The 27,807-nt window shown below is 43.5% G+C and overlaps 1 protein-coding gene and 1 long non-coding RNA gene across 4 annotated transcripts; both read left to right on the top strand.

Moving 5' to 3' along the window:
• Window positions 1-870: 870 nt before the first annotated feature.
• Window positions 871-4,871, top strand: LOC127296581 (putative pentatricopeptide repeat-containing protein At1g02420). 3 transcript variants are annotated; one of them, XR_011743924.1, is made up of 3 exons: window positions 871-2,767; window positions 2,861-2,992; window positions 3,086-4,871. XR_011743924.1 is itself a non-coding variant. In XM_051326717.2 (2 exons), the coding sequence occupies exon 1, from the start codon at window positions 943-945 to the stop codon at window positions 2,503-2,505; it is 1,563 nt and encodes a 520-aa protein (XP_051182677.1). In that variant the 5' UTR covers window positions 871-942; the 3' UTR covers window positions 2,506-2,517; window positions 2,861-3,106. The 3 variants fall into 3 exon arrangements, 1 of the variants encoding a protein (XP_051182677.1); XR_007848572.2 differs by having other exon boundaries at window positions 2,861-3,106; XM_051326717.2 differs by having other exon boundaries at window positions 871-2,517; window positions 2,861-3,106.
• Window positions 4,872-8,474: 3,603 nt separating this feature from the next.
• LOC139839326 (uncharacterized) lies at window positions 8,475-9,493 on the top strand. The gene is made up of 2 exons (XR_011756912.1): window positions 8,475-8,896; window positions 9,028-9,493. It is a non-coding gene; the product is annotated as an uncharacterized lncRNA (long non-coding RNA).
• Window positions 9,494-27,807: the final 18,314 nt, after the last annotated feature.

Here is a 27,807-nt window from a genome sequence, read left to right as displayed (position 1 = left end):
CCGTTGGCAAAGCCTATACACCGACCAGGTCGGTGGCTACCGGCCATCGCACACCCCCTGGTCGGGTTTGGGCCAGGCCCATTTGTGTCTGTTTAGCCTGTAGTAGTTTGTTTTTCCTTTTTCTTTTTCTTTTCTGGTTCCTTTTTTCTATTTTCCGTTTTCGGTCTTTTTATATTTTTTTGATTGAAAAATTTTAATTTTTTAAAAATTTCAATTTGAGAAAATGTTTAATTCAAAAATGTGCAAATTTGAAAACCGTTCAAATCTGAAAACCGTTCAAATTTGAAAACTATTCAAATTTGGAAAGTGTACAAATTTAAATTTTTGAAAAATGTTCAAACTTTGAAACTGTTCAGTTAAAAATGTTCAACTGTAAAAATGTTCAACTTTAAAAAATGTTCAAATTTTAAATTGTTCAAATTTAAAATTTGTCAAATTCTAAATTTGTTCAGTTTTGAAAATGTTCAAATTTTACGGAATATTCTATCTCAAAAAATAGTTTTATGTTTCCAAAAAAGTTGTTAGATTTTAAAAACGGAAATATAAACAGAAAAAGATAAAACAGCAAAAAGGAAAGAAAAAGGAAAAAAAGCTTACCTGTTGGGATGGGCCGCGGCTCACTGAACCGGCCCGAGTTGCGGGGGTGTGCGGTGCGTTGCACCGACCGACCAGCTCGGTGTATAGCACGTCCCAGCGCCGTTCGAGCCGGCCCGATCCAGCGCCGTTTTTTTGTATGAAGCCGACCCGACTGCCCCAACGGCCCTGTTTTGTTGGATCGGGCCAGTGACCCAGTGGGTCGACCCGGCCCATTCCCATCTTGAGGTACACACGAACTCTCATTCCTCTCCCGAGCTGAAAAATCTCTTCCATGCCGCTCGCTCCGCGCCGTCGCCACCAAAACCCTCTCCAAAACCTCCAAGAAACGCCGCCCACCTCCCAAAGATGCCTCCCAGGCCGGCAGGTCGGGTCTTCCAGTACCTCTCCCCGTCCCGCCGGCCACCGCCGTCTCCGCTGCCGGAAATCCCCGCCGGCGGCGACGCCCTGGCGTCCGACGCCGACGCCGACTCCGTGTACCGCATCGTCACGGCCGCGCCCACGCCGTCGGCCATGGAGTCCGCGCTCTCCGCCTCCGCCGTCCCGCTCTCGGCGCCGCTCCTCGACCTCGTCCTCCGCCGCTTCCGCTTCGCGCACGGGGACCCGCTCCGCGCGCTCTCGCTCCTCTCGCTCGCCGCCGACCGCTGCGGCGTCACGCCCTCCCCGTTCGCGCTCGACACGGCGCTCTACGTGCTGGGCCGCGCCCGCCGCTTCTCCCACATGTGGGACCTCGTCCACTCCTGCCGCCGCCTCTGCCCCGACGCCGTCACCCCGCGCACCGCCATGGTCGTCCTCGGCCGCGTCGCCAAGATCTGCTCCGTCCGCGAGACCGTCTCGTCCTTCCGCCGCCTCCTGCGCCTCTTCCGCGGCCGCGAGGGGGGCGCGGACTCCGCCGACCTCTTCAACGCGCTGCTCCGCACGCTCTGCCAGGAGAAGAGCATGTCCGACGCGCGCAACGTCTACCACGCGCACAAGTACGAGTTCCAGGTCAACCGCCAGACCTTCAACATCCTGCTCTCCGGCTGGAAGTCCTCCGAGGACGCCGAGGCGTTCTTCGCGGAGATGCGAGAGCTCGGGATCAGCCCTGACCTGGTCACCTACAACTCTCTGATTGATTGCCACTGCAAGAACAGGGGCGTGGAGAAGGCCTACAGCCTGCTCGATGAAATGCGTGCGAGTGAAATCGCTCCTGACGTGATCACGTATACAAGCTTGATTGGCGGGCTGGGACTGGTTGGCCAGCCTGACAAGGCGAGGGACCTGCTGAAGGAGATGCGCGAGCTCGGGTGCCACCCGGATGTCGCGGCGTACAATGCCACGATACGGAACTTTGTTATAGCCAAGAGGCTTGGTGATGCTTTTGCGTTGATGGATGAGATGGCCTCAAAGGGGCTGATGCCGAACGCCACGACGTATAACCTTTTCTTCCGGTGCTATTACTGGGCGTTTGACATTGGTAGCTCATGGCTGTTGTATGAGCGGATGCGGTCCGAAAGATGCTTCCCAAACACCCAGTCTTGCATGTTTATCATCAGGTTATGTCATCGCCATGGTAAGGTGGCGGAAGCACTAGAGCTGTGGGGCGATATGGTGAAGAACGGGTTTGGGTCATTCACCTTGGTGTCAGATGTGCTGTTTGACCTGTTATGTGATGAGGGAAAGCTGGAGGAAGCTGAGAGGTGCTTTCATCAACTGACTGATTTGGGGCAGAAACCCAGCAGTGTTTCATTTAGAAGGATCAAGATACTCATGCAGCTGGCCAAGCGGGAAGAAGCTGTTGCCAGGTTAACTGAGAAAATGGCACAGTTTGTACGGCTGCCAGCTGAGGATTGCCAAAGGGTTCATCACACTACTGAAAGCACACCTCACAATGGTGGTGGAGTTCAAGCTGATATAATAACAGCAACTTAGCATCTTATGCAGGTTAGGGTGTTCAACAACAGTTTTCCCGAACCTTTGAAAACTTATCCCTGTTATGATCTAGTTGATTGGGGCCGATTGGAGCATACACTACTGTGCCAGTACAAATCAGATTAGCTGGTTTCCACGGGTTAAACCTGACCCAGATTTGAACACCCCAGATTCAGATGACAGCAAGCACTAATTGATAATTAATGGTCACAACTTAGGAAATAAATGAATTGATCTGAAGAATTCATGTTATTACTATGGGGTAAGACTTCTAGATTTTTTCTGTTCATATTAATATATTGGTTAGTCATTTTGCCTCCATAGTTTCTGATGCCTATATTGCCTCTTCAAACAGGTGTAAAATCTGTGATGTCATCGACGGACAATACAACCCATATTGCCAGATTATTCGCAGTAGTGATACATTATTTTCCTGAAATCAACATTGAAACTTTGGAAGACCTTAGCCTGCCTGTTTAACCATATGGTATGATACCGTTCTCTAATCACTCTGATGCATACGAAATTGGAAATTTGTATGGTATTCCAACATCATGAAAGCTCATAGTGATGGCTGCAGAATTGGAACTACCACTATAAACTGACTCATACCAAAGCTCTGTGTTTGTCGGAAAACATACATGCCTCTGAATCTTTGGCGTGAGGGTGACACAGAAGTGCTCATAAATGATAAATCTGTTCTGCAACTGAAGGTGTGACTTCTTCCTTTTTGTGAATGACCTGAAAATGCGAGTACTAACTTTAACTTTCTGTTCGTCTGCTCGACTGGACTTCCATCCACTTCCTAGAATTCTGGCAACAGTGTTCAATGCTTCATGCGTCTGCTTGTTTTCCATCTCGGGTACTAGGATTCCCGGAGCAGAGTTATTGCCCACAGCCCACCAGTGATGCTCAACTCCATCTCACTGTCTCGCACCATTCTTTGGAAGGAACGAACGCATAATGCTGAACGATATCATCCATTACTCCCACAAGATACACCATGCACCCCCTGGTGCTCCGCCACACAGGCAGCTCTGCCTTCCGCTGCAACGGCTGCTGCTACCGCTGTGACGCATGCGGCTTTGACCTGCACAAGTTCTGCGCGATGAGGTGACTTTTGCCTTCCACGGCCACACCCCGCACAGATGCGACCTGTGTGATCCGTCCAACGAGTCTGCTCTCATCTGCCAGCCGCAGCCATCTGCCCCTGCACCTGGAGCATCTCGTTATGTTTACCCTGGCCAAGCCAATGGAGTGTACCGTCTGTTTGCCGTGCTACCGGTGCGTTCCCTGCGAGGTAAACCTGCACCCCATGTCCCTTCTGCTGTTGTTCTGACTTGTCGGCGACTGACAAGCGACACAATTTGGATGGCTTACACCTGAGGATTGCCAAAGCGTTCATCAGATCACCCTGCTGAAAGAAGACCTCACAATGGTGATGGACGACACGCCAATACAATAACATCAGCTTGAGGTATTATTCAGATTTGGGGAACACCAATTGATAATTCATGGTCACAGCTTTGGAGTTTCGGCCAGGGAAATATTTGAATGGTTCTGAAGAGTTCATTGTATGCGTAGAGGTAAGCTACTGTAACTGAATGAAGTAATCAAATGAGTATAATAAACTAGAAAAAGGAGACATGGTGCGCTCCACCTTGTCTGGCCTTGCTAGGTAGCGTGCTGGGCGTTGGGAAGACGAGGCGTGGTCTCCTGTTCGAGTGGGAGTAAGAAACTTGCTCAAAACTAATGGCGGCAACACTAGGCCCAATTGCTGCGACCACTGTGAACAGAAAAATCATCGCACATTGGGGGCATTGCAGGTGGTCGTGATTACTTGTCTCCATGCCTCTTCTTACCTATCGTTCCCCCTCTGGCCCTCTTAGAAAACTTCCACGAAGAGAGCTATTGCCCAACCCAACGGATGGCCTCTCTATTTATATGTAACACACATTTGGCTCGGCTCAACTCCATCTCTCGCACCATTCTCCAGAAGGCATCCATCCATAATGCCGAGGGTGATCGTCCACGACGCCCACAAGAAGCATCCCCTGGTCTTCGTCGACACCGGCAGTGCTGGATTCCGCTGCAACGGTGCGGCTGCCACGGCGTTGGCCTCCGATACTGATGCGACGCCAGCGACTTCGACCTGCACGAGTTCTGCGCGACGTGCCCAAAGACCGTGCCGTTCTCCTTCCACGGTCAGCATCCGCTCCGCTCGAGCGAGCCATGTTCGCAGATGACCCACGGGTATGCGACCTGTGCAGCACATCTGTTCGGGGCATGCACTACAGCTACCGCCTGTGCGGCTTCGACGTGCACCCCGTGTGTTCTCAGCTGCCAGTCACGACTGTCTCGCCCCTGCGCCCGGCGCACCTACTCGTGAACACCGTGGCCACGCCAGTCAAGTGCACACACTGTAGCACTAGCTGTGTGTGGCGGTACTGGTGTGTTCCCCTCAAGGTCAACTTGCACCCCAGGTGCTTGCTCGGGACTAACCAGACGCCGCTACTCATTCCCAAAGGCATGTAGACTGCCAACAATTGCATCTCAGGTGTGTATGCATCAGGATCAAGTTAACTTGATTGTCGAATAAGTGATATTGTCAGTCAAAAACTTTTGTGTTAATGTCATGTCGTGCCACACCTTTCTTTCATATGGGTATTGTATTTGTATATCTATTTTATGTCCCTGATTTTATATCGATGAAGTCATGCAAGCAAACCTCTTAATTCATGTATTTTGGTTTATTTACTTGTTTGCGAGACCTGAAGCTCGATACTCTGCTTTTGTTCAAAAGTGCATTGCCACCCAAACTCATTGGTTTCCCCATGGTGTAATATCTCAGACCCTATTTTGATGTGGACATTCAAGGGCTTGACACTGCATTGGCTAAACACCAATGTCTCAGGATGTTTATACGCAAGTTGAATGTCAATATTGTTCTTTGATTGTTCATATATTTGGAACCCATAATTGACTGCCTTTATCATTCTTGCCGCCACCCCATACTCAAAAACGCCATTTTACCAATGGAATCCTCAGAAACGCCGCTGCTCTGTTAGTTGGCCGATCAGTTTTGCAACTCTGTTATCTCTCCTGGGGCAGTAGCGGGTGAACTGGACAAGCACTGAATTTTGCCATGAATCTTCCATGTCTTTAGACCCAAGTTACTATTGTAAATCTTGAAAAATGATTAAACTGGGAAATTCTAAGTAATTTTTTTCATCAACATTATACTATTATCTATTACTCCCTCCGTTTCGTTGGAATAGGCCTACGCGTATTTTTATGTTTGTCAAATTGAAGCTAAGAATACCTGTAGGCCTAACCCACCGGATGGAGGTAGTATGTTTAACAAACTACTCATCTCGAACCATAGTGTAAGTATCAGCAAAATATTTTAGTTTGCTAAAATGGCTTACGTTATGAAATATAGCGATATTGAATATAGATAAATGCTTATTTTATTTGTAGTAGCAAGTCCACACCACAAACCTCATATAACAATGAAGAGATAGGCTATGTCCTCGTATCAGTCAGTCGAACAGCCAAGAACGCGCTGGAACGCGCAAGTTTTGTGGCATCCGGGAAATCGACCTCGCGGGCACGTCGGGTGGGCACGTCAACGTGAACACCTGCAGAGACAGAGGGGCCTGGTAGCGAAGATACCGACATGGTCCTAGGGCTGGTCCAAATAAATTTTGGTCACGACAATCAGCTGAAAACGGGTATGTCGATCGAATGTCGGGAAAACATGAACCTGACAACATGCCGATTCGCGTATCGCTCGCGACACGGTGAAAACCATGACCGAACAACTAAAAGACGTGTGTAACGGTTGAAAACGCGTAAGTCAGGCGGGCGTCGGGAAAACATGAACCTGACACGGCGCATACGTCGAGTGGTTGCTGGTCTCTCCGATGGAAACTCACCTAGTTGTAGTGAAAGAAATGGTAACTCAATTTCCATTTTAATATGATGCGCAATTTGTTTTGGAAAACTGACATTTATAGTTGTGTATACCAAAGTCATCTTGATCGTCCTAGCGATTCAAATCATGTGTTCAAGAAATTTAGAGAATTCAATTTTTTATGATAAATGGTGATTAGTAATTTTGAATATCAGGTGCATATAATACATGCAATTTCAGATTATTATTGAACATACTGTAACTTATAAGGCACATCCGACCACAAAATACCACTAGACTTTCATAATTGTACACTAAAAATCTTCCTATTAAGATATTTGTTAGGACATATCCAGTACATATATCTACCAAACTTATCTTTAGCTCAAGGCAAGTGTAATAATAATTGTACATTGTAATGAAAAGAAAACGATACAGTTAAAATTTGTAAAATTTTATATTTTATTTAGTACGATAACTATGTAATGAGGTAGATATATGATTATTAAGACTGTAACATAATAAAACTAGCTATAGAAGAGTATACCAATTTAGTGTAAATTATATTTATTGCACTTGCCCTTGTCTAAAATTGCGACCATGTCGGTATCTTCGCTACCGGGCCCCTCTGGCTCGCTACCGCCGTGGCCACTACCTACCGAAGCATCCACCGCAGCGGCCACCTCTGAAGGGGATGTGGAGCGAGGAGGAGGACCGCTTGCTGCGGGTGGGACGCCATCTGCTGCACACTGTCTAGGCGAACGACTCGTCTTGTTGCCAGCGCTGGGTCCGGTACCTGAACCCCGACATGGACGATCTGCTCACCCAGCTCAGCTCGCGCCCGTGCCGGCGGTGAGCATGGTTTTCGAGCTTCTGCCACTATGGGCTTATGGGCTTACTGCCTGTAGATTCGTTCTACTCTTCTGCCTTAATTTGGTTCTACTTCCATCTCTTCTTCTTTGTTGACCATGGGGAATTTTGCTACTGGAAGTTAACTGTAGTTGTGGATGATCAAATTTGTTTAGGCGCTACTGTAGTTGATAGTCTCTTAGAATTCTGGATTTTCTAAAACCATCTTGATTAGTTTGGCAATCAAGACAATACTGAATGGTCGGAAGCTAGTGGGTGGACGTGGTGTGGGTCTGAACTCTCTGTAATTCTCTGTTATCAACGTGCTGTGCATATTGCTATCAATACAAAACTTTGAAGGCCCACCGCCCTCTAATCGCTCTGATTCTTGATAACAATAGAACTCTAACCGTCTTGCTTGATTGTTGGTTTGGTATAACTAGATGAACCTAGCGTGCTTTGGCGCGCTCATTTTCAGCAAATGTTGTTTAAATTACCAAAAAGGATTTAGCCCAATCGAAATACGTCCAACAATCTTCCTTCTAGTCAGCGTGATATATTTCATGTCACCATTTTTGGGCTCATCAGGCATTTCAGTGTGCCTAGGATAAGTGTCTCGTATTTAATCACATCACCAGATTTAACGAAAAACCAAGATCAGCTTCTTGTGATTATATATTTATATTTTTGTACCAACTAATTCTTCTTTGCAGCTGGCAAAATTTCAGAAGCACTAAGTGATGGATTTGATTGGCAAAATTTCTTTGCAGCTGGCAAAATTTGCAGCATTCGCACGGATTGATTGAGTAGCTAGCTCATTCTCATGGACGTATTTTGCACATACCAGTGATGGATTTGATTGGATAACTAGTGATGCTAATTTTTGCTGAATCAATTTGATTGGAATAGCTGCTAGTTGACATAGCTTTATTTAGATGTACTAGTTGCTAATATTTGCTGAAGAGTTATATACAGTTTTAGTCTCACAACTTGCATCAAAAGAGCATTTTAGTCCCACAACTTGCAAAACGTACACCGGTAGTACCACAACTTGCAAGTCGGATTGATTTTCGTCCCAAAGTCGTCCGCTGCCGACACGTGTGAGCCACGGTGGCTTCATGACATCGCATTGCTGTGAACGTTTTGCCGAAACCCCCCAACTAAATCTTCTTATTCTTTACTGGATATTTAGAAGGGGAAAAAATCCTTTCGTCACTCCTTCAGGCATCCATGCGATGCCGCCGCCTGATGCGCGAGCCATCGGTGTGGGTGCGGGAGCCGACGGCGGAGCACCTCGAGGAGCACTAGACAGACTAGGCCTATTCCAAGCCGTCGTCCTGCTCGACGTGCTCTGGAACGTCCTATTCGTCGCCGTTGCCGCTGCAGTACTCGTCGCCTCCGTCACCGAGAGCCCCGCTATTCATCTTCGCTTCTGGCTCACGGCTACGTGCTTCGGTGCCTCCTGCAGGTTCTCTGCATCGTCATCGAGTACGGGCGCCGCCGCCGGGAGGCCCGTTCTTTTGGGACTGGGGTTAGGCTCTACATCCAGTGAAGGGTTGCAGCGGTGCCGTCGTCGCAGTTCCTTGCAGTGAAGATGCTGTAGCTACGCGATGTTGAATTGTGCAGGCATGAGCTTCCTTTTATGTTGAACAACATAGCACTAGAATCACTATGCAAGTATTGGGGTTGGGTCAGCTTTGGAGTTATTTTGGAGTGAGTCTGCACCAATTTCTCTGACGAGATACTCTATACAATAGGTGTCTACAGCGGCTAACACCATCTCGCATTAGTGCGAGAGGAACGCGCGGATCAAGATGGCGGCAGCCACGACAGACGCACCAGGAGCGACAACAACCACCACGCTGAGTATCGACTGTGCCGGTGCCGGAGCGATGCTGCCCAGGGAAAACAGGGCATCGATCTACGTCCACCACCAGCATGGCCATCATAGGAGAAATAAGACGGGTACAGTAGAAATTGGTCATACCGTATAGTGGCAGATCTTCCTTGTGCTCGCGGTAGCGCATGATCACCGAGATCCACGAAAACGACGACACGAACTACCTTTGCCGTCGCTGCCAACTACTTCAGTTCTGTCGCCGAGATGTGCGCTCTATTTGTTGGTAGATAAAACGTAAGTGAAAAACTGAAGAAATGGCAAACGAGATCTCTTTCCGTAAATTCTTCACTGCATGGCGGAAGGACCATACTTATTATTTCTTAGTCTTCTCATGGACCGAAGTGCAACAATTAAAAATATAGCCAGCGCCTACCTGGCACTATTCGGATTGATTGGATTAGTTTGTTCCGGCTAAGCAAGTTGTGATACCACCGGTGCACGTTTTACAAGTTGTGGGACTAAAATGCTCCTTTGATGCAAGTTGTGGGACTAAAACTGTATATAACTCTTTGCTGAACTAGCTAAGTGCCCGCGCGTTGCAGCGGACTTTTCTCCCTCGCTTCATTTATGTGTGTGTGTATCTATTTAACCTATGATTAAGAAGCTAAAAGATTACATTACTCAAGTTTAATTACTCATTGTCACAAATTATAGGCCTAACTTATCTGTAATTTTATAGAAAAGCGCACATAGCAAGTGCGGAGTCTCACAACAAGAACGTTCAAAGTTCAACAAGAAAGTCTAGGGGGTCACCCGACTAAGCTACCCCTGACGAAGTTTGGCCGTACTCCGAAGCGGACTAAGGGTTTGTGTCAAGGGTATTCCTCGGCAATGCCCTCCGATTGGAGCTTAGGGTTGATGGAATCATGTAGGCTAACACGAGACATCGGTGAACAGACAAGCGGGGAGAGCAATTTACCCAGGTTCGGAGCCCTCGATGAGGTAAAACCCTTACGTCCTGCCTGTCTGATCTTGATTATGAAAATATTGGGTTACAATGGGGTGCCGAAGGTTTCGGCTGTAATCTTGTCGAGAGGCTAAGTGCTACGGCGACCTAGCTCTAGACTTTTTGGTGGCTAAAGTTGCTAAGATTGGTTGTGTCCCTCGGCAGCCCCTCTCCCGACCTTTATATAGGAGGCCAGGTCTACAGAGGTCTGTCCGGCTACGACTAGGTTTACAAAAGACCTAGCTCTAAACTTTCCTTGTTCGGCTCTTCTATGTCTTGTTCTTCAAGGAATCTTCTCCAGCGCCGTCCTAGTAGCCCGCCTTGCCATCAAGTATCTTCATGGGCCTCCAGTTGAACTGAACGGGATAAGACAATATCGGTTACCCGAAGGGTAATGCCCACGTCAGTAGTCCCCGAGTGTCTAGTCGAAGATATTTCGGGTAGAGACTAAAGCATGCCTTCATCTAATGATCTTCTTCTTGATTGTTCTTGTCCATCTTGTAACAGCATCATCTTCTCTTATCGGGTGCGCGTCCAGCGCTCCCGATGGGAGTAGCCCCCGAGTCTAGGTACGGATGCTTGCAATCCGTGCGTAGACTCAAGTTATACCACTCGATGTCTTCTTCTGCCGAAGTTTTATGCGAGTCTTCATGGGTCATCCGATACATTTGCGTCGGGGCTCGTATTCTTCAGTAAGTTTTCAACACGCAAGGGATAATGAGTACCGCGCCCAGCTTTGCTGGTTAACTGCCGATGGCAAAACAACGTTACCCTACACAGAATCAAGTCCCCGGGCATGATCCTGGAGTGTAAAATAGTTTTATCGGGTGCGCGTCCAGCGCTCCCGATGGGAGTAGCCCCCGAGTCTGGGCACGGGTGCTTGCGGCCGGGTGCAGACTCGAGTTGAACATTCCGCCATTTTTCTTCAAATATTCTTCGCAAAGGCATCTTTGATATTACGTTTTATCGGGTGCGCACGTAATGCTTCCGATGTTTTTGTGTTTCTTCGGATGCTTCCGGAGGGCTCCATGGCATCATTGATGACGTTATCACTGCTGCGGTCTGACTGACAAGACTTGACCTGGCGGACCCACCCTAGTTCTGCACGGGCAGTTTTTAGGAAATGATCGGAGCGTGCATGCTAACCGAGGCGTCTCCTCGATTTCCGCACATCGTGGGAATAATGGGCCGCCGGTTTTGTTCTCTTCTTGGGTGACACATGTACGACCGATCTGATCCTTCTCCCACACTGTTTATGGAGTTATGGCCACGATTTCCCATAAATCATGTGGTATAAATAGGGAGCCTTCCCATTGTTTTCACTTTTCACCTTTCCGCACTGCTCATCTTCTCCTCCATCCTTTCGTTTCACCCCTTTTCTTCTCTCAGAAGCTCGAGACGCCATGGGAAAAAAGAAGAGCACCAGTGCCTCAGACGCGGCCAAGGTCAGCTGCGACTGGAGCGCCTCCGCCATATCCAACCGTGATGTGAACAAGCTGCGAGCTCTCGGTATCATTTCCTCATCTGAGGACGACATTCGTCTCCCAGGTCCAGTTTCTCGCCCAAGGCCCCCGAAGGGCTTTACTGTTATGTTTGTCGCCTTTCTATTTCGTGGTCTTTCTCTTCCTGCCCACGAGTTTCTCCGCTCCCTTCTTTTCTTCTACGGGATTCAGCTCTGGCAGCTGACCCCAAACTCCATTCTCCATCTTTCAATCTTCATCACTGTCTGTGAAGCCTTCCTTGGCATTGATCCCCACTGGGGTCTTTGGAGGAAAATCTTCTATGTTAAGTGTCACAATGACAACAATGCCCCCCCATCGTTGGTGGCGTTGGCTTTGTTGTCAGGAAAGAAGTCGACTACTTCGACTACCCGATGAAGGAATCCGTCCAAGGCTGGCGCAACAAGTGGTTTTATCTGCGTGACACCTCGGTGCCTGGGCGGCGCTCCAATCTCCCTCCGTTTGAAGATGTCCTGATAGCTCAGTCGAAGAAGTCCTGGCGAAACACCCTTTCTCCTGAAGAGAGGGCAATAGCCGACAAGCTGTTCGACCAGGTCGTGGATCTGAAGAACACGGGAGGCTTAACGATGTGCGGCACCGAGGTAGTCTCAATGTTCTTACAACATCGAGTGCAGCCGCTAATGTCCCAGCCCCACCAGTTGTGGCTGTATACTGGCAAGGACGACAAGTCGAGGGTCAGCTCTGCCTACCTGTCGGCTGATGAATTCCGAGATGAAGTTCGCCGCTTGACGTGCCTTAGTATGAAGGACAATATTGTCTTGACTTCGGCTCGTTCCCCATACGATCTACACCATCTTCCGACTGAGGTAATTCTTGCTGTTTCTCGCTTTTATTGCTATCGTTATGCCATTCTTCACCGTGTTCTCTGATTTTTCTCCTGTCCATAGGCCTCCGTCGTGGCTCAATGCTATTCTCCTACACCCGAAAGTGGTGTGGAACCAGAGGATGATGACGATGACTCCGAGGAGACCGAGGACGTCCAGTATGTCCTTGAAGACAGTGACGTCCAGGAGGACGAAGCTGCCAAAGATGATGCCCTCACCCGGAGCAGGCGGCGTAAACAGATAAACGAGGACCTTATTACAACGGCTGAATCAAGTCCTAGCGGACAAGATAATGATGCCGATGATACTACGCCGCGTTCCCCTGTTGTGAAAATTTCGACAGGCTTTTTTGCTGCCGAAGACGACCTGGACCTGTGAGCATCTATTTTTCCTTTGTAACTTATCCTTTGTTGTTCTGTATGCTAACCATCTAATCTTCTTAAGCATCTCTGACGATGATGACGACGTTCCTCTTGCAAAGGGGACTAATTTATTTTCTGGGAAGTCCGAGTCAGCTGAAGAATCGATCCCTTCGCCTGCCAAACCAACGCTGCCCTCAAGGACGACCGTGGAAAAGGTTCCGGTGTCGAAGGTTATCCCTTCTGGCAACGCTCCCACCTCGTCGGTTGCTCACGACCATGTAAGTGTTTTATTTGTCTTGATTTCTTTCTTGCTTTGCCGAACTTCCTCATTCGACTGAGTTTCCTTGGCTTTCTCCATTGCAACCGATTTATGCCACAGTCGACGCTGTGGTAGACTTCGCCGAGCAGTTCACCCGCCTAGAGTCTGAAAATGCTCATCTTCGAAAGACCGTCAAAACTTCGGCTGACCAGATGCTGGAGGCCAACAGGCTTGCCGCCGATGCTAAAAACGAAAACGCCTTGCTGAAGGATGAGTTGAAAAAGCTGAAGCGACATATGAAGGATGAGCAAGATGCCAGGCGCGAGGCGGCAGCTGCAGCCGACAAGAAGGAAGGCGTCCTCCGTGAATCCATCACGAATTTATTGGGTAAGGTTCTTAGCACATAGCTCCTCTTTAGTATTTCCTTTCAGGTTGCTGATCTGCCCTCTTTTAGGTGCTACCGACATAACCATCACTCGGGCTCGCATGCTTCGGGAGGACTCTACATCCGATGCCCTATCACTCGCCGCTGAGTCCAACGTTCATGTTCTTGCACTTCTGCAGAAGACCAAAGGAGCATTATCGAGGCTATACTCGATGATCTTCCCAAAGATGAAGCAGGACAAGACTCTTGGCGAGATGGCAGATGCTTTCCTCGTCGACCGTTCTGAGCCTGTAGAGGTATTAAAGCGCCGTTCCCGCTTGTTTGGAGCGGTACTTATTTTCCAGCTGCTGATGGGTCATGGGATGGGTGATACGCGTACAACACGCGTCCGTTGGGAACCCCAAGAGGAAGGTGTGATGCGTACAGCGGCAAGTTTTCCCTCAGTATGAAACCAAGGTTTATCGAACCAGTAGGAGCCAAGAAGCACGTTGAAGGTTGATGGCGGCGAGATGTAGTGCGGCGCAACACCAGGGATTCCGGCGCCAACGTGAAACCTGCACAACACAAACCAAGTACTTTGCCCCAACGAAACAGTGAGGTTGTCAATCTCACCGGCTTGCTGTAACAAAGGATTAGATGTATAGTGTGGATGATGATTGTTTGTAGAGAACAGTAGAACAAGTATTGCAGTAGATTGTGTAGGGATTCGTTGCATAGAAAACAAAAAATTTCCTACCGCGAGAACGCAATCCAAGCCAAGATGCAATCTAGAAGACGGGAGCAACGAGGGGATGATCAAGACTCACCCTTGAAGATTTCCAAAGCCTACAAGAGTAGGCTCTTATTGCTGCGGTAGACGATCACTTGCCGCTTGCAAAAGCGCGTAGAAGATCTTGATCACGGTGCCACGATCGGGCAGCACCTCCGTACTCGGTCACACGTTCGGTGTTGATGAAGACGACATCCTTCTCCCCGTTCCAGCGGGCAGCGGAAGTAGTAGATCCTCCTCGGAATCCCGGCAGCATGACGGTGTGGTGGCGGTGGTGGTGGAGAACTCCGGCAGGGCTTCGCCTATGCGCTGCAGGAGTTTGTATGTGGAGGAGGGGAGGCTAGGGTTTGGGGAGAGGGGGCTATGGGCGCCGGCCTCAAGGGGGGCAGGGGTGGTGCGGCCAAGCCATGGGCTGCCCCCTCCCTCTCCTCCTCATTATATAGGTGGAACCCCAAGGGTTTGCCCAAAGTCTTCGAATAAGACCCCAACAGAAAAACTGCCTTATGGACGAAACCTAGAGGGACAGGGACTCTCTCCCTTCCCCCTTTTCTTGGCCGGCCAAGGAGGTGGAGTCCACCATGGACTCCACCCTCCCACTTGGTTGGCTGGTTAGGGTTTGTGGAGTCCCTCCGGGACTCCTCCTTCCATAGTGATTTATTTCCGGATAATTCTAGAAACCACCTTCCATAAATTCACCGGATCATTTCCAAACTTGGAAAGTGACTTCCTATATATGAATTTAATTCTCCGGACCATTCCGGAACTCCTCGTGATGTCCTGGATCCCATCCGAGACTTCGAACAAAACTTCGAACTCCATTCCATATTCCATATCTACTTAAACGACATCAAACCTTAAGTGTGTCACCCTACGGTTCGCGAACTATGTAGACATGGTTGAGACTTCTCTCCAAACAATAACCAATAGTGGGATCTAGAGATCCATAATGGCTCCCACATATTCAACAATGACTTTAGTGATCGAATGAACCATTCACATATGATACCAATTCCCTTTGTCACGCGATATTTTACTTGTCCGAGGTTTGATCATCGGTATCTATATACCTCGTTCAACCTCGTCTCATGACAAGTACTCTTTACTCGTACCGTGGTATGTGGTCTCTTATGAACCATTCATATGCTTGCAAGCTATTAGACGACATTCCACCGAGAGGGCCCAGAGTATATCTATCCGTCATCGGGATGGACAAATCCCACTGTTGATCCATATGCCTCAACTCATACTTTCCGGATACTTAATCCCACCTTTATAACCACCCATTTACGCAGTGGCGTTTGATGCAATCAAAGTACCTTTCCGGTATAAGTGATTTACATGATCTCATGGTCATAAGGACTAGGTAACTATGTATCGAAAGCTTATAGCAAATAACTTAATGACGTGATCTTATGCTATGCTTAATTTGGCGTGTCCATTATATCATTCACATAATGACATAACCTTGTTATTAATAACATCCAATGTTCATGATCATGAAATGATGATCATCTATTAATCAACAAGCTAGTTATACAAGAGGCTTACTAGGGACTCCTTGTTGTTCACATAACACACATGTATCAATGTTTCGGTTAATACAATTATAGCATGGTATGTAAACATTATCATAAACTCAAAGATATTATAATAACCATTTTATTATTGCCTCTTGGGCATATCTCCAACAGTCTCCCACTTGCACTAGAGTCAATAATCTAGTTTACATTTGTAAAGATATAACACCTTGGCCTTCCGGTGTTTTATCATGTTTTGCTTACGGGAGAGGTTTTAGTCAACGGATCTGACATGCTCAGAAACGTATGTATTTTGCAATTCATTTCCGTCTTAACGCATCACTCATTTTCCAAATGAGTCAGCATTAAATATGTTTGGTCTTCTGGTGGAACCTTAATTCCGCGGTCTGAAATATGTCACTAATATTGTCATACACAATATAGCTTCAAACTTCTGACACTATCGGAACTACACCAAGTTCTCAAAGAACCTCTTGACTTAACATCCTTAGGCATTGTCAAAACAATGACATACTCTGCCTTCGTTTGTAGAATCCGTCACAATATTTAGAACTCTTCTAAATCTAGCATAGACAACTTCTAGCTCATTGTGCTACCTTTTAAACAACACTTAGTCTAATTTGAGATTGAATTTTTTTTTTATATGTGACCAAACAAATATCGGTGTAACACGTTACAGCGATTTGTTTGTCATTACCCCATACAAAACTATATATATATCCTTAGTTCTTCTAAAGTACTCAAGGATTTTCTTACTGTCGTCCAATGATCATCACATGAATCATTTTGGTACATGCTCATAACACTTTAGAACACAGGACATCTGATTGTGTACATATTATTCGTGATCTATAATCACTTATTTGTTTTTACTCATTGAGTGTCAGATACACTCAAGTCTTGTTAAACCTTCACATGACAAGAACATTTTCTTAATATTTCTATATTGAACTATTTCAATATCCATTCTATGTACTTTGACTTAAACTTATTATGTGTTTCAATCTATCTTCATAGATCTTGACACAAAATTTGTTTCAGTCCATATTCTTTCATTTAATTTCTCAATGAAACCTTTTAATCAAGTATATAATTACATCATTTATAACCAACTATATGTCATCTACATAAGTATTATAAATATGTCTTAGCGCTCCCACTTAATTTCTTGCAAATGCAAGCCTCTTCATCGTCTCTGATGAAATCAAAAACTTTTTTTGACTATTTCATCCGGTGAAGATTCCAACTCCGTGATACTCACTTCATCCAATTGAAGTTTGTATATCTATCTAGTATTCCACGGACTAGCAAAACTCTTGGTTGTATCTTGTATACACCTTTAATACACATTTTTGTTAAGTAATGTATTTTGCCATCCTACTAGCATATCTCATAAAAGAAATATGTAGTGATTACTAGAATAATCCACATAGACTATAAGCATTGCCACGGAAGATCTAATCTTATCGTAGTCAACTCTTTGAACTTTGTCGTAAATAATTTTTTCAACAAGTCAAGCTTCTTCAAGAATATTTCATCCAAGTCCATCAATTTTATATATCCATTTACTTTCAAAAAGTATTCATCTATCTTGGATTTCATGGCGTATAGCCATTTTAACGGAGTCAGGGCCCATCATAATTTCTTTGTTTGTAGTTGGTTTATCATTGTTCAAAATCAATCCTTTGTCCATAAATCATTTATTTGATCACAAAGTAAACCATACCTACAAGGTTCAATATGTACTTCGATCTCCATGGCTATAACACTTTGTAGTCATGGGAGCCATGATCGTCGTGGCCGCATCCGGAACCAATTTCTGATGCTGCGCTATTCTGATCATTATGCTCAGGTTCATAAACCTTATCAAGTTCTATTGTCCTCCCACTCAAATACTTCGCTAGAAAAAAATTTCTTGGAAATAAGAAACATTGAGAAACACTTTTGTCTTTGTCTCCATAGTGGAAGAATTCCCAATCAATTCTCTGGGATAACCAACAAAAACATTCATCCGATTTTGGTTGTAAACTTATTTACTTATGCTATGCATACCAAAATTTAAGAAAGGACTATTAAGGTTCATACCCATGCCATAACTTGTATGGTGTCATTTCAACGGATCATGATGATGCTCTATTTAGTGTAAAAGCAGTAGTCTCTAAAACATAATCCACAAAAATTATAATGGCATTAATATTTTATCTCATCATTGACCCAACAAGGTTTAGATACATCTCTTGGATACTTCATCATCACTATGATACTTCAAGAAATGTGAGTTGTAGAACATTTTCATAACTCTCTTAGATGTTCGCTAAAACTCGTAATTCAAATATTTCCACTATGATCCAATCATAGATATTTGACTTTTCTATTACGATGATTTCCACATCATGCTGAAATTTATTTGAATCCATTCAAATGTTTCAAACTTCTTCCTTATCGAATATATCCACATATATATACTCAATTCATTGTTTGAAGTTTTCATGAAGTAGAAGAATCTCCCGCACACAACTATGCCCAGTGAACCATATACATCATCATGTATGTTTCCACTAAGTTAGTTGCCCGTTCAAAACTTGGCCTATGAATGGTATTTCAGTCATTCCTTTTAGAAGAGATTTGCAAGCGCCAAATGATTCATAAATCAAATGACTCCAATAATCCATTTGCATGGAGTTTCTTCATGCGTTCCTTTCCAACATGACCTAAATGGCGGTTCCACAAATAAATGGAATTCAAATCATTTGCCTTACGGCATTTTAGCGTCAGTGTTATGTATGTGTGTTTCACCATTAACATTTATAATAACTTATCCATCGTACATGGAGTAATGTCATAATTTGAACAACTCATTGTTTTTATTTGACAAGAGCAAAATAACAATTATTCAGTTATTTATTATAAATTCTAAGGGCTAGATAGAATGCCAACGATGAACATAATAACACTTTATTTTTGTTCCAGACGTGCATTCCTATCATATTCCTTGTCAATCACTTAGGCCATTGTATTCTTGTATTGCGTTGTTTTGTATGACACTTCATACCAACCAATATGGTACAAATACCCAAGAATTTCATTGTGTGACCAAACGAGGAATACATCCATAACATGTATATCTTTTATATACACCTGAGCTAGACTTTCTAGTCTTTTCTTTCTTTCTGCTAATAATATTTTGTAGTTTCTCTTTTAGCTTTCCACATTATTCAGAAAGACACTTCAACATCAATAACTTCTAGGTTTGTTGGTCAAATACCAATAACTTTGAGGTTCTTACTTTGAAGTTGATCATCATATGACAAGTGTTCCGGATTTCACTATTAGTAACCTTGTAATATGATGAACAATTTCACTCATAATTTTATCCATTGTATCATGATGACTTTCCGAGACCATGTCTGTACATGCTAGACTCGTAAAGTATTAACCTCAGTATTCGCATGTGCAAATCTGGCTTGCACCCGTTGTATGCACACGCAGAATCTATAACACCCGATCATCACGTGATGCTTCGATACGATGAGTCTTAGCAACGGTGCATACTAAGGACGATTACTTCATGGATATGCGAATATTGTTAGTGCCCCAATAGTTGGAGGATTGGGACGCCTTGCGTCTTCAACCTTCGTACATTCCCATAAAACTTATGAGTTTATGTAGTCTCACCAAATTATATTCTATCATCTTGCAATAAGGTCTTAGATATCACATATATCTCATACCTTGATTATTTCTGAAAACTAAATTTTCAGCTCCTTACTTTTCAAACATATTTGAACTTTCAAGTTTCACAGAGACAAGATAACTTTAGGTACTAATTGAAACCATAGTTCTTTGAATCAACAATGTGAGGTTTACTAAAAGTTTGCAATAGAACTTAATCAATTCTTGATTCTTTAACAATACGGTACCAATCCTTAAAGTTTCTTGTCAGATTTTAACAGTATTTCTATAACAAGACTAGCGCATGGTAGAAAGCGGATGCCAATACTACAAAAATTAATCCAAAATACTACTCAGACTATGTTTATGATAATTAGTTCATGTTTTAATCTAATTACTAATGAACTCCCACTTAATACAACATCCCTCATAGTTGTTAAGTGGTACATGATCCAAATCCACTACACCAAAACCGATCATCACGTGAGATGATGTAGCTTCAATGGTGAACATCAACATGTTGATCATATCATCCATATGACTCGTGTTCAACCTTTCGGTTTCCGTTGTCCCGAGGCCATGTCTGTACATGCTAGGCTCGTCAAGCAAACCCAAGTATTCCGCGTGTGCAACATGGCTTACACCCGTTGTATGTGAAAGTTGAGTCTATCACATCCGATCATCACGAGATGCTTCGAAACGACGAAGTGCATATGAGGGGAGAACACTTTATTATCTTGATATTAATGTGAGGGATCATCTTATAATGCTACCGTCGCGATCTAAGCAAAATAAGATGCATAAAAGGATTAACATCACATGCAGTTCATATGTGATATGATATGGCCCTTTTGTCTTTGCGCCTTCGATCTTCATCTCCAAAGCACGGACATGATCTCCATCATCAACGGGCATGATCTCCATCATCGTCGGCGTAGCGTCAAGGTTCATTGCGCCGTCTTCATGGTTGTTCACCTCATGTAGCAACTATTACAACTACTTTGAAATACTACTCAACATGAAATTTAAAGACAACCATAAGGCTCCTGCCGGTTGCCACAATACAATAATGATCATCTCATACATATTCATCATCACATCTTGGCCATATCACATCACCAAACCCTGCAAAAACAAGTTAGACGTCTCTAATTTGGTTTGCATATTTTACGTGGTTTAGGGTTTTCGAGAGAGATCTAATCTACCTACGAACATGAACCACAACGGTGATACTAGTGTTGTCAATAGAAGAGTAAATTGAATCTTCACTATAGTAGGAGAGACAGACACCCGCAAAGCCTCTTATGCAATACAAGTTGCATGTCGAACGAGGAACAAGTCTCATGAACGCGGTCATGTAAAGTTAGTCCGAGCCGCTTCATCCCACTATCCCACAAAGATGCAAAGTACTCAAACTAAAGACAATAAGAGCATCAACGCCCACAAAACCATTGTGTTCTACTCGTGCAACCATCTATGCATAGACACGGCTCTGATACCACTGTAGGGATTTGTTGCATAGAAAACAAAAATTTTCCTACCGGGAGAACGCAATCCAAGCCAAGATGCAATCTAGAAGATGGGAGCAACGAGGGGATGATTGATACGTCTCCGACGTATCGATAATTTCTTATGTTCCATGCCACATTATTGATGATATCTGCATGTTTTATGCACACTTTATGTCATATTCGTGCATTTTCTGGAACTAACCTATTAACAAGATGCCGAAGTGCCAGTTGCTGTTTTCTGCTGTTTTTGGTTTCAGAAATCCTAGTAAGGAAATATTCTCGGAATTGGACGAAATCAACGCCCAGGGTCCTATTTTGCCACGAAGCTTCCAGAAGACCGAAGAGTCAACGAAGTGGGGCCACGAGGCGGCCAGACTACAGGGAGGCGCGGCCTAGGTCTTGGCCACGCGACCCTGTCATCTGGGCCCCTCGTGACGCCCCTTGACCTGCCCTTCCGCCTACAAATAGCCTTCGTCGCGAAACCCCAAGTACCGAGAGCCACGATACGGAAAACCTTCCAGAGACGCCGCCGCCGCCAATCCCATCTCGGGGGATTCAGGAGATCGCCTCCGGCACCCTGCCGGAGAGGGGAATCATCTCCCGGAGGACTCTACGCCGCCATGGTCGCCTCCGGAGTGATGTGTGAGTAGTCTACCCCTGGACTATGGGTCCATAGCAGTAGCTAGATGGTTGTCTTCTCCCCATTGTGCTTAATTGTCGGGTCTTGTGAGCTGCCGCACATGATCAAGATCATCTATCTGTAATTCTATATGTTGTGTTTGTTGGGATCTGATGAATAGAGAATACTTGTTATGTTGATTATCAATTTATATCTATGTGTTGTTTATGATCTTGCATGCTCTCCGTTACTAGTAGATGCTCTGGCCAAGTAGATGCTTGTAACTCCAAGAGGGAGTATTTATGCTCGATAGTGGGTTCATGTCTCCGTGAATCTGGGAGTGACAGAACCTCTAAGATTATGGATGTCTTTGTTGCCACTAGGGTAAAACATTGGTGCTATGTTCGAGGATGTAGTTACTGATTACATTACGCGCAATACTTAATGCAATTGTCTGTTGTTAGCAACTTAATACTGGAGGGGGTTCGGATGATAACCTGAAGGTGGACTTTTTAAGCATAGATGCATGCTGGATAGCGGTCTATGTACTTTGTCGTAATGCCCAATTAAATCTCACAATACTCATCATAATATGTATGTGCATGGTCATGCCCTCTTTATTTGTCAATTGCCCAACTGTAATTTGTTCACCCAACATGTTGTTTATCTTATGGGAGAGACACCTCTAGTGAACTGTGGACCCCGGTCCAATTCTCTATACTGAAATACAATCTACTGCAATACTGTTCTACTGTTTTCTGCAAACAATCATCATCCACACTATACATCTAATCCTTTGTTACAGCAAGCCGGTGAGATTGACAACCTCGCTGTTTCGTTGGGGCAAAGTACTTGGTTTGTGTTGTGCAGGTTCCACGTTGGCGCCGGAATCCCTGGTGTTGCGCCGCACTACATCTCGCCGCCATCAACCTTCAACGTGCTTCTTGGCTCCTACTGGTTCGATAAACCTTGGTTTCATACTGAGGGAAAACTTGCCGCTGTACGCATCACACCTTCCTCTTCGGGTTCCCAACGGACGCATGCTGTACGCGTATCAAGCACTTTTTCTGGCGCCGTTGACGGGGAGATCAAGACACGCTGCAAGGGGAGTCTCCACATCCCAATCTCTTTTACTTTGTTTTTGTCTTGCTTAGTTTTATTTACTACTTTGTTTGCTGCACTAAATCAAAATACAAAAAAATTAGTTGCTAGTTTTACTTTATTTATTATCTTGTTTGCTATATCAAAAACACAAAAAAAATTAGTTACTTGCATTTACTTTATCTAGTTTGCTTTATTTACTGTTGCTAAAATGGGTACTCCTGAAAATACTAAGTTGTGTGACTTCACAACCACAAATAATAATGATTTCTTATGCACACCTATTGCTCCACCTGCTACTACAGCAGAATTCTTTGAAATTAAACCTGCTTTACTGAATCTTGTTATGCGAGAGCAATTTTCTGGTGTTAGTTCTGATGATGCTGCTGCCCATCTCAATAATTTTGTTGAATTGTGTGAAATGCAAAAATATAAAGATGTAGATGGTGACATTATAAAATTAAAATTGTTCCCTTTCTCATTAAGAGGAAGAGCTAAAGATTGGTTGCTATCTCTGCCTAAGAATAGTATTGATTCATGGACTAAATGCAAGGATGCTTTTATTGGTAGATATTATCCCCCTGCTAAAATTATATCTTTGAGGAGTAGCATAATGAATTTTAAACAATTGGATACTGAGCATGTTGCACAAGCATGGGAAAGAATGAAATCTCTGGTTAAAAATTGCCCAACCCATGGACTGACTACTTGGATGATCATCCAAACCTTTTATGCAGGACTGAATTTTTCTTCGCGGAACCTATTGGATTCAGCTGCTGGAGGTACCTTTATGTCCATCACTCTTGGTGAAGCAACAAAGCTTCTCGATAATATGATGATCAATTACTCTGAATGGCACACGGAAAGAGCTCCACAAGGTAAGAAGGTAAATTCTGTCGAAGAAACCTCTTCCTTGAGTGATAAGATTGATGCTATTATGTCTATGCTTGTGAATGGTAGGCCTAATGTTAATTCTAATAATGTTCCGTTAGCGTCATTGGTTGCTCAAAAAGAATATGTTGATGTGAATTTCATTAAAAATTAAAATTACAATGATTCTAGGCCATATCCTGCTAATGGTAACTCTTATGGTAGATATGTTTCACCTGATGAAGAAAAGATGCTAGAAATTGAAAGATCCACCAAGAGCTTTATGAAATCACAATATGAGCAAAATAAATTGTTTACTAAAACTATGAATGAGCAATCTACCTTGTTGAAGAATATAGGGAATCAACTTGAAAATCTGAATAGGGAGATCTCGGGGTTGCAAACTAAACTTGCTAATGCTGAAAATCGAATCTCATACATGTCTGCATCACAATCTTCTTTAATTAATAAAATGGCTGCTAAACCTGAGGATTTAGATAACAAAATTACTACTACAGCAAATGCCATCCAAGTTAGAATTAATGAGAATATAAGATTGATGGCCGAATTGCGTGCTAGGTGGGAAAGAGAAGAAAATGAAAAAGAAGATAATATAGCTAAAGTTTGGACTATTACCACCACTAGTAATGCTAATGCTACACAAGTTCCTGCACCTCCTACTAATAATAATAAAATAATTGGTGTTAGCAATGTTTCCACTTCTAATGCAAAGCGCGAAAAACTGCCCGAAATTGCTAAAACTGCTGAAACTGCTTGTGATAAAACTGCTGAAATTTTTTCCAACATTGGGGATGATGATCCCATTGCTTTAGATTATAATGGTTTGAATTTTGATGATTGCCACATCTCTGAAGTTATAAAGTTCTTACAAAAACTTGCTAAAAGTCCTAATGATAGTGCTATAAATTTGGCTTTCACGAAACATATTACAAATGCTCTCATAAAAGCTAGAGAAGAGAAACTAGAGCGCGAAGCTTCTATTCCTAGAAAGCTAGAGGATGGTTGGGAGCCCATCATTAAGATGAAGGTCAATGACTTTGATTGTAATGCTTTATGTGATCTTGGTGCAAGTATTTCTGTTATGCCTAAGAAAATTTATAATATGCTTGACTTGCCACCGCTGAAAAATTGTTATTTGGATGTTAATCTTGCTGATCATTCTACAAAGAAACCTTTGGGGAAAGTTGATAATGTTCGCATTACCGTTAACAATAACCTTGTCCCCGTTGATTTTGTTGTCTTGGACATTGAATGCAATGCATCTTGTCCCATTATATTGGGAAGACCTTTTCTTCGAACCGTTGGTGCTATCATTGATATGAAGGAAGGTAATATTAAATATCAATTTCCTCTCAAGAAAGGTATGGAACACTTCCCTAGAAAGAGAATGAAGTTACCTTTTGATTCTATTATTAGAACAAATTATGATGTTGACACTTCGTCTCTTGATAATACTTGATACACACTTTCTGCGCCTAGCTGAAAGGCGTTAAAGAAAAGCGCTTATGGGAGACAACCCATGTTTTTACTACAGTACTTTGTTTTTATTTTGTGTCTTGGAAGTTGTTTACTACTGTAGCAACCTCTCCTTATCTTAGTTTAGTGTTTTATTGTGCCAAGTAAAGTCATTGATAGTAAAGTTCATACTAGATTTGGATTACTGCGCAGAAACAGATTTCTTTGCTGTCACGAATCTGGGCTGTTTTCTCTGTAGGTAACTCAGAAAATTATGCCAATTTACGTGAGTGATCCTCAGATATGTACGCAACTTTCATTCAATTTGAGCATTTTCATTTGAGCAAGTCTGGTGCCCCAATAAAATTCGTCAATACGAACTGTTCTGTTTTGACAGATTCTGCCTTTTATTTCGCATTGCCTGTTTTGTTATGTTCGATGGATATTTCGATTCCATTGACTTTCAGTAGCTTTGTGCAATGTCCAGAAGTGTTAAGAATGATTATGTCACCTCTGAACATGTATATTTTAATTGTGCACTAACCCTCTAATAAGTTGTTCTAAGTTTGGTGTGGAGGAAGTTTTCAAGGATCAAGAGAGGGAGATGATACAACATGATCAAGGAGAGTGAAAGCTCTAAGCTTGGGGATGCCCCGGTAGTTCACCCCTGCATATATCAAGAAGACTCAAGCGTCTAAGCTTGGGGATGCCCAAGGCATCCCCTTCTTCATCGACAACATTATCAGGTTCCTCCCCTGAAACTATATTTTTATTCCATCACATCTTATGTGCTTTTCTTGGAGCGTCGGTTTGTTTTTGTTTTTGTTTTTGTTTTGTTTGAATAAAATGGATCCTAGCATTCTTTGTGTGGGAGAGAGACACGCTCCGCTGTAGCATATGGACAAATATGTCCTTAGGCTCTACTCATAATATTCATGGCGAAGTTTCTTCTTCGTTAAATTGTTATATGGTTGGAATTGGAAAATGATACATATAGTAATTGCTATAATGTCTTGGATAATGTGATACTTGGCAATTGTTGTGCTCAAGTTTAAGCTCTTGCATCATATACTTTGCACCTATTAATGAAAAAATACATAGAGCATGCTAAAATTTGGTTTGCATATTTGGTCTCTCTAAGGTCTAGATAATTTCTAGTATTGAGTTTGAACAACAAGGAAGACGGTGTAGAGTCTTATAATGTTTTCAATATGTCTTTTATGTGAGTTTTGCTGCACCGGTTCATCCTTGTGTTTGTTTCAAATAGCCTTGCTAGCCTAAACCTTGTATCGAGAAGGAATACTTCTCATGCATCCAAAATACTTGAGCCAACCACTATGCCATTTGTGTCCACCATACCTACCTACTACATGGTATTTCTCCGCCATTCCAAAGTAAATTGCTTGAGTGCTACCTTTAAATTTCCATTCTTCACCTTTACAATATATAGCTCATGGGACAAATAGCTTAAAAACTATTGTGGTATTGAATATGTACTTATGCACTTTATCTCTTATTAAGTTGCTCGTTGTGCGATAACCATGTTCACTGGGGACGCCATCAACTACTCTTTGTTGAATTTCATGTGAGTTCCTATGCATGTTCGTCTTGTCTGAAGTAAGGTCGATCTACCACCTTATGGTTAGAGCGTGCATATTGTTAGAGAAGAACATTGGGCCGCTAACTAAAGCCATGATCCATGGTGGAAGTTTCAGTTTTGGACATATATCCTCAATCTCATATGAGAAAATTAATTGTTGTTACATGCTTATGCATAAAAGAGGAGTCCATTATCTGTTGTCTATGTTGTCCCGGTATGGATGTCTAAGTTGAGAATAATCAATAGCGAGAAATCCGATGCGAGCTTTCTCCTTAGACCTTTGTACAGGCGGCATAGAGGTACCCCTTTGTGACACTTGGTTAAAACATGTGCATTGCGATGATCCCGGTAGTCCAAGCTTATTAGGACAAGGTGCGGGCACTATTAGCATACTATGCATGAGGCTTGCAACTTGTAAGATATAATTTACATGATACATATGCTTTATTACTACCGTTGACAAAATTGTTTCTTGTTCTCAAAATCAAAGCTCTAGCACAAATATAGCAATCGATGCTTTCCTCTTTGAAGGACCATTCTTTTACTTTTATTGTTGAGTTAGTTCACCTATTTCTCTCCACCTCAAGAAGCAAACACTTGTGTGAACTGTGCATTGATTCCTACATATTTGCATATTGCACTTATTATATTACTCTATGTTGACAATATCCATGGGATATACATGTTATAAGTTGAAAGCAACCGCTGAAACTTCATCTTCCTTTGTGTTGCTTCAATGCTTCTACTATGAATTATTGCTTTATGAGTTAACTCTTATGCAAGACTTATTGATGCTTGTCTTGAAGTACTATTCATGAAAAGTCTTTGCTATATGATTCAGTTGTTTACTCATGTCATTTACATTGTTTTGATCGCTGCATTCACTACATATGCTTTACAAATAGTATGATCAAGGTTATGATGGCATGTCACTCCAGAAATTATCTTTGTTTATCGTTTACCTGCTCGGGACGAGCAGGAACTAAGCTTGGGGATGCTGATACGTCTCCGACGTATCGATAATTTCTTATGTTCCATGCCACATTATTGATGTTATCTACATGTTTTATGCACACTTTATGTCATATTCGTGCATTTTCTGGAATTAACCTATTAACAAGATGCCGAAGTGCCGATTCTTTGTTTCTGCTGTTTTTGGTTTCAGAAATCCTAGTAAGGAAATAT

This window comes from Lolium perenne, chromosome 4 (assembly GCF_019359855.2).
Source record: "Lolium perenne isolate Kyuss_39 chromosome 4, Kyuss_2.0, whole genome shotgun sequence".
In the NCBI taxonomy this organism is placed as follows: domain Eukaryota; kingdom Viridiplantae; phylum Streptophyta; class Magnoliopsida; order Poales; family Poaceae; genus Lolium; species Lolium perenne.
Note: the sequence above shows the minus strand (reverse complement) of the source record. Positions and strands in the feature narration are given on the sequence as shown.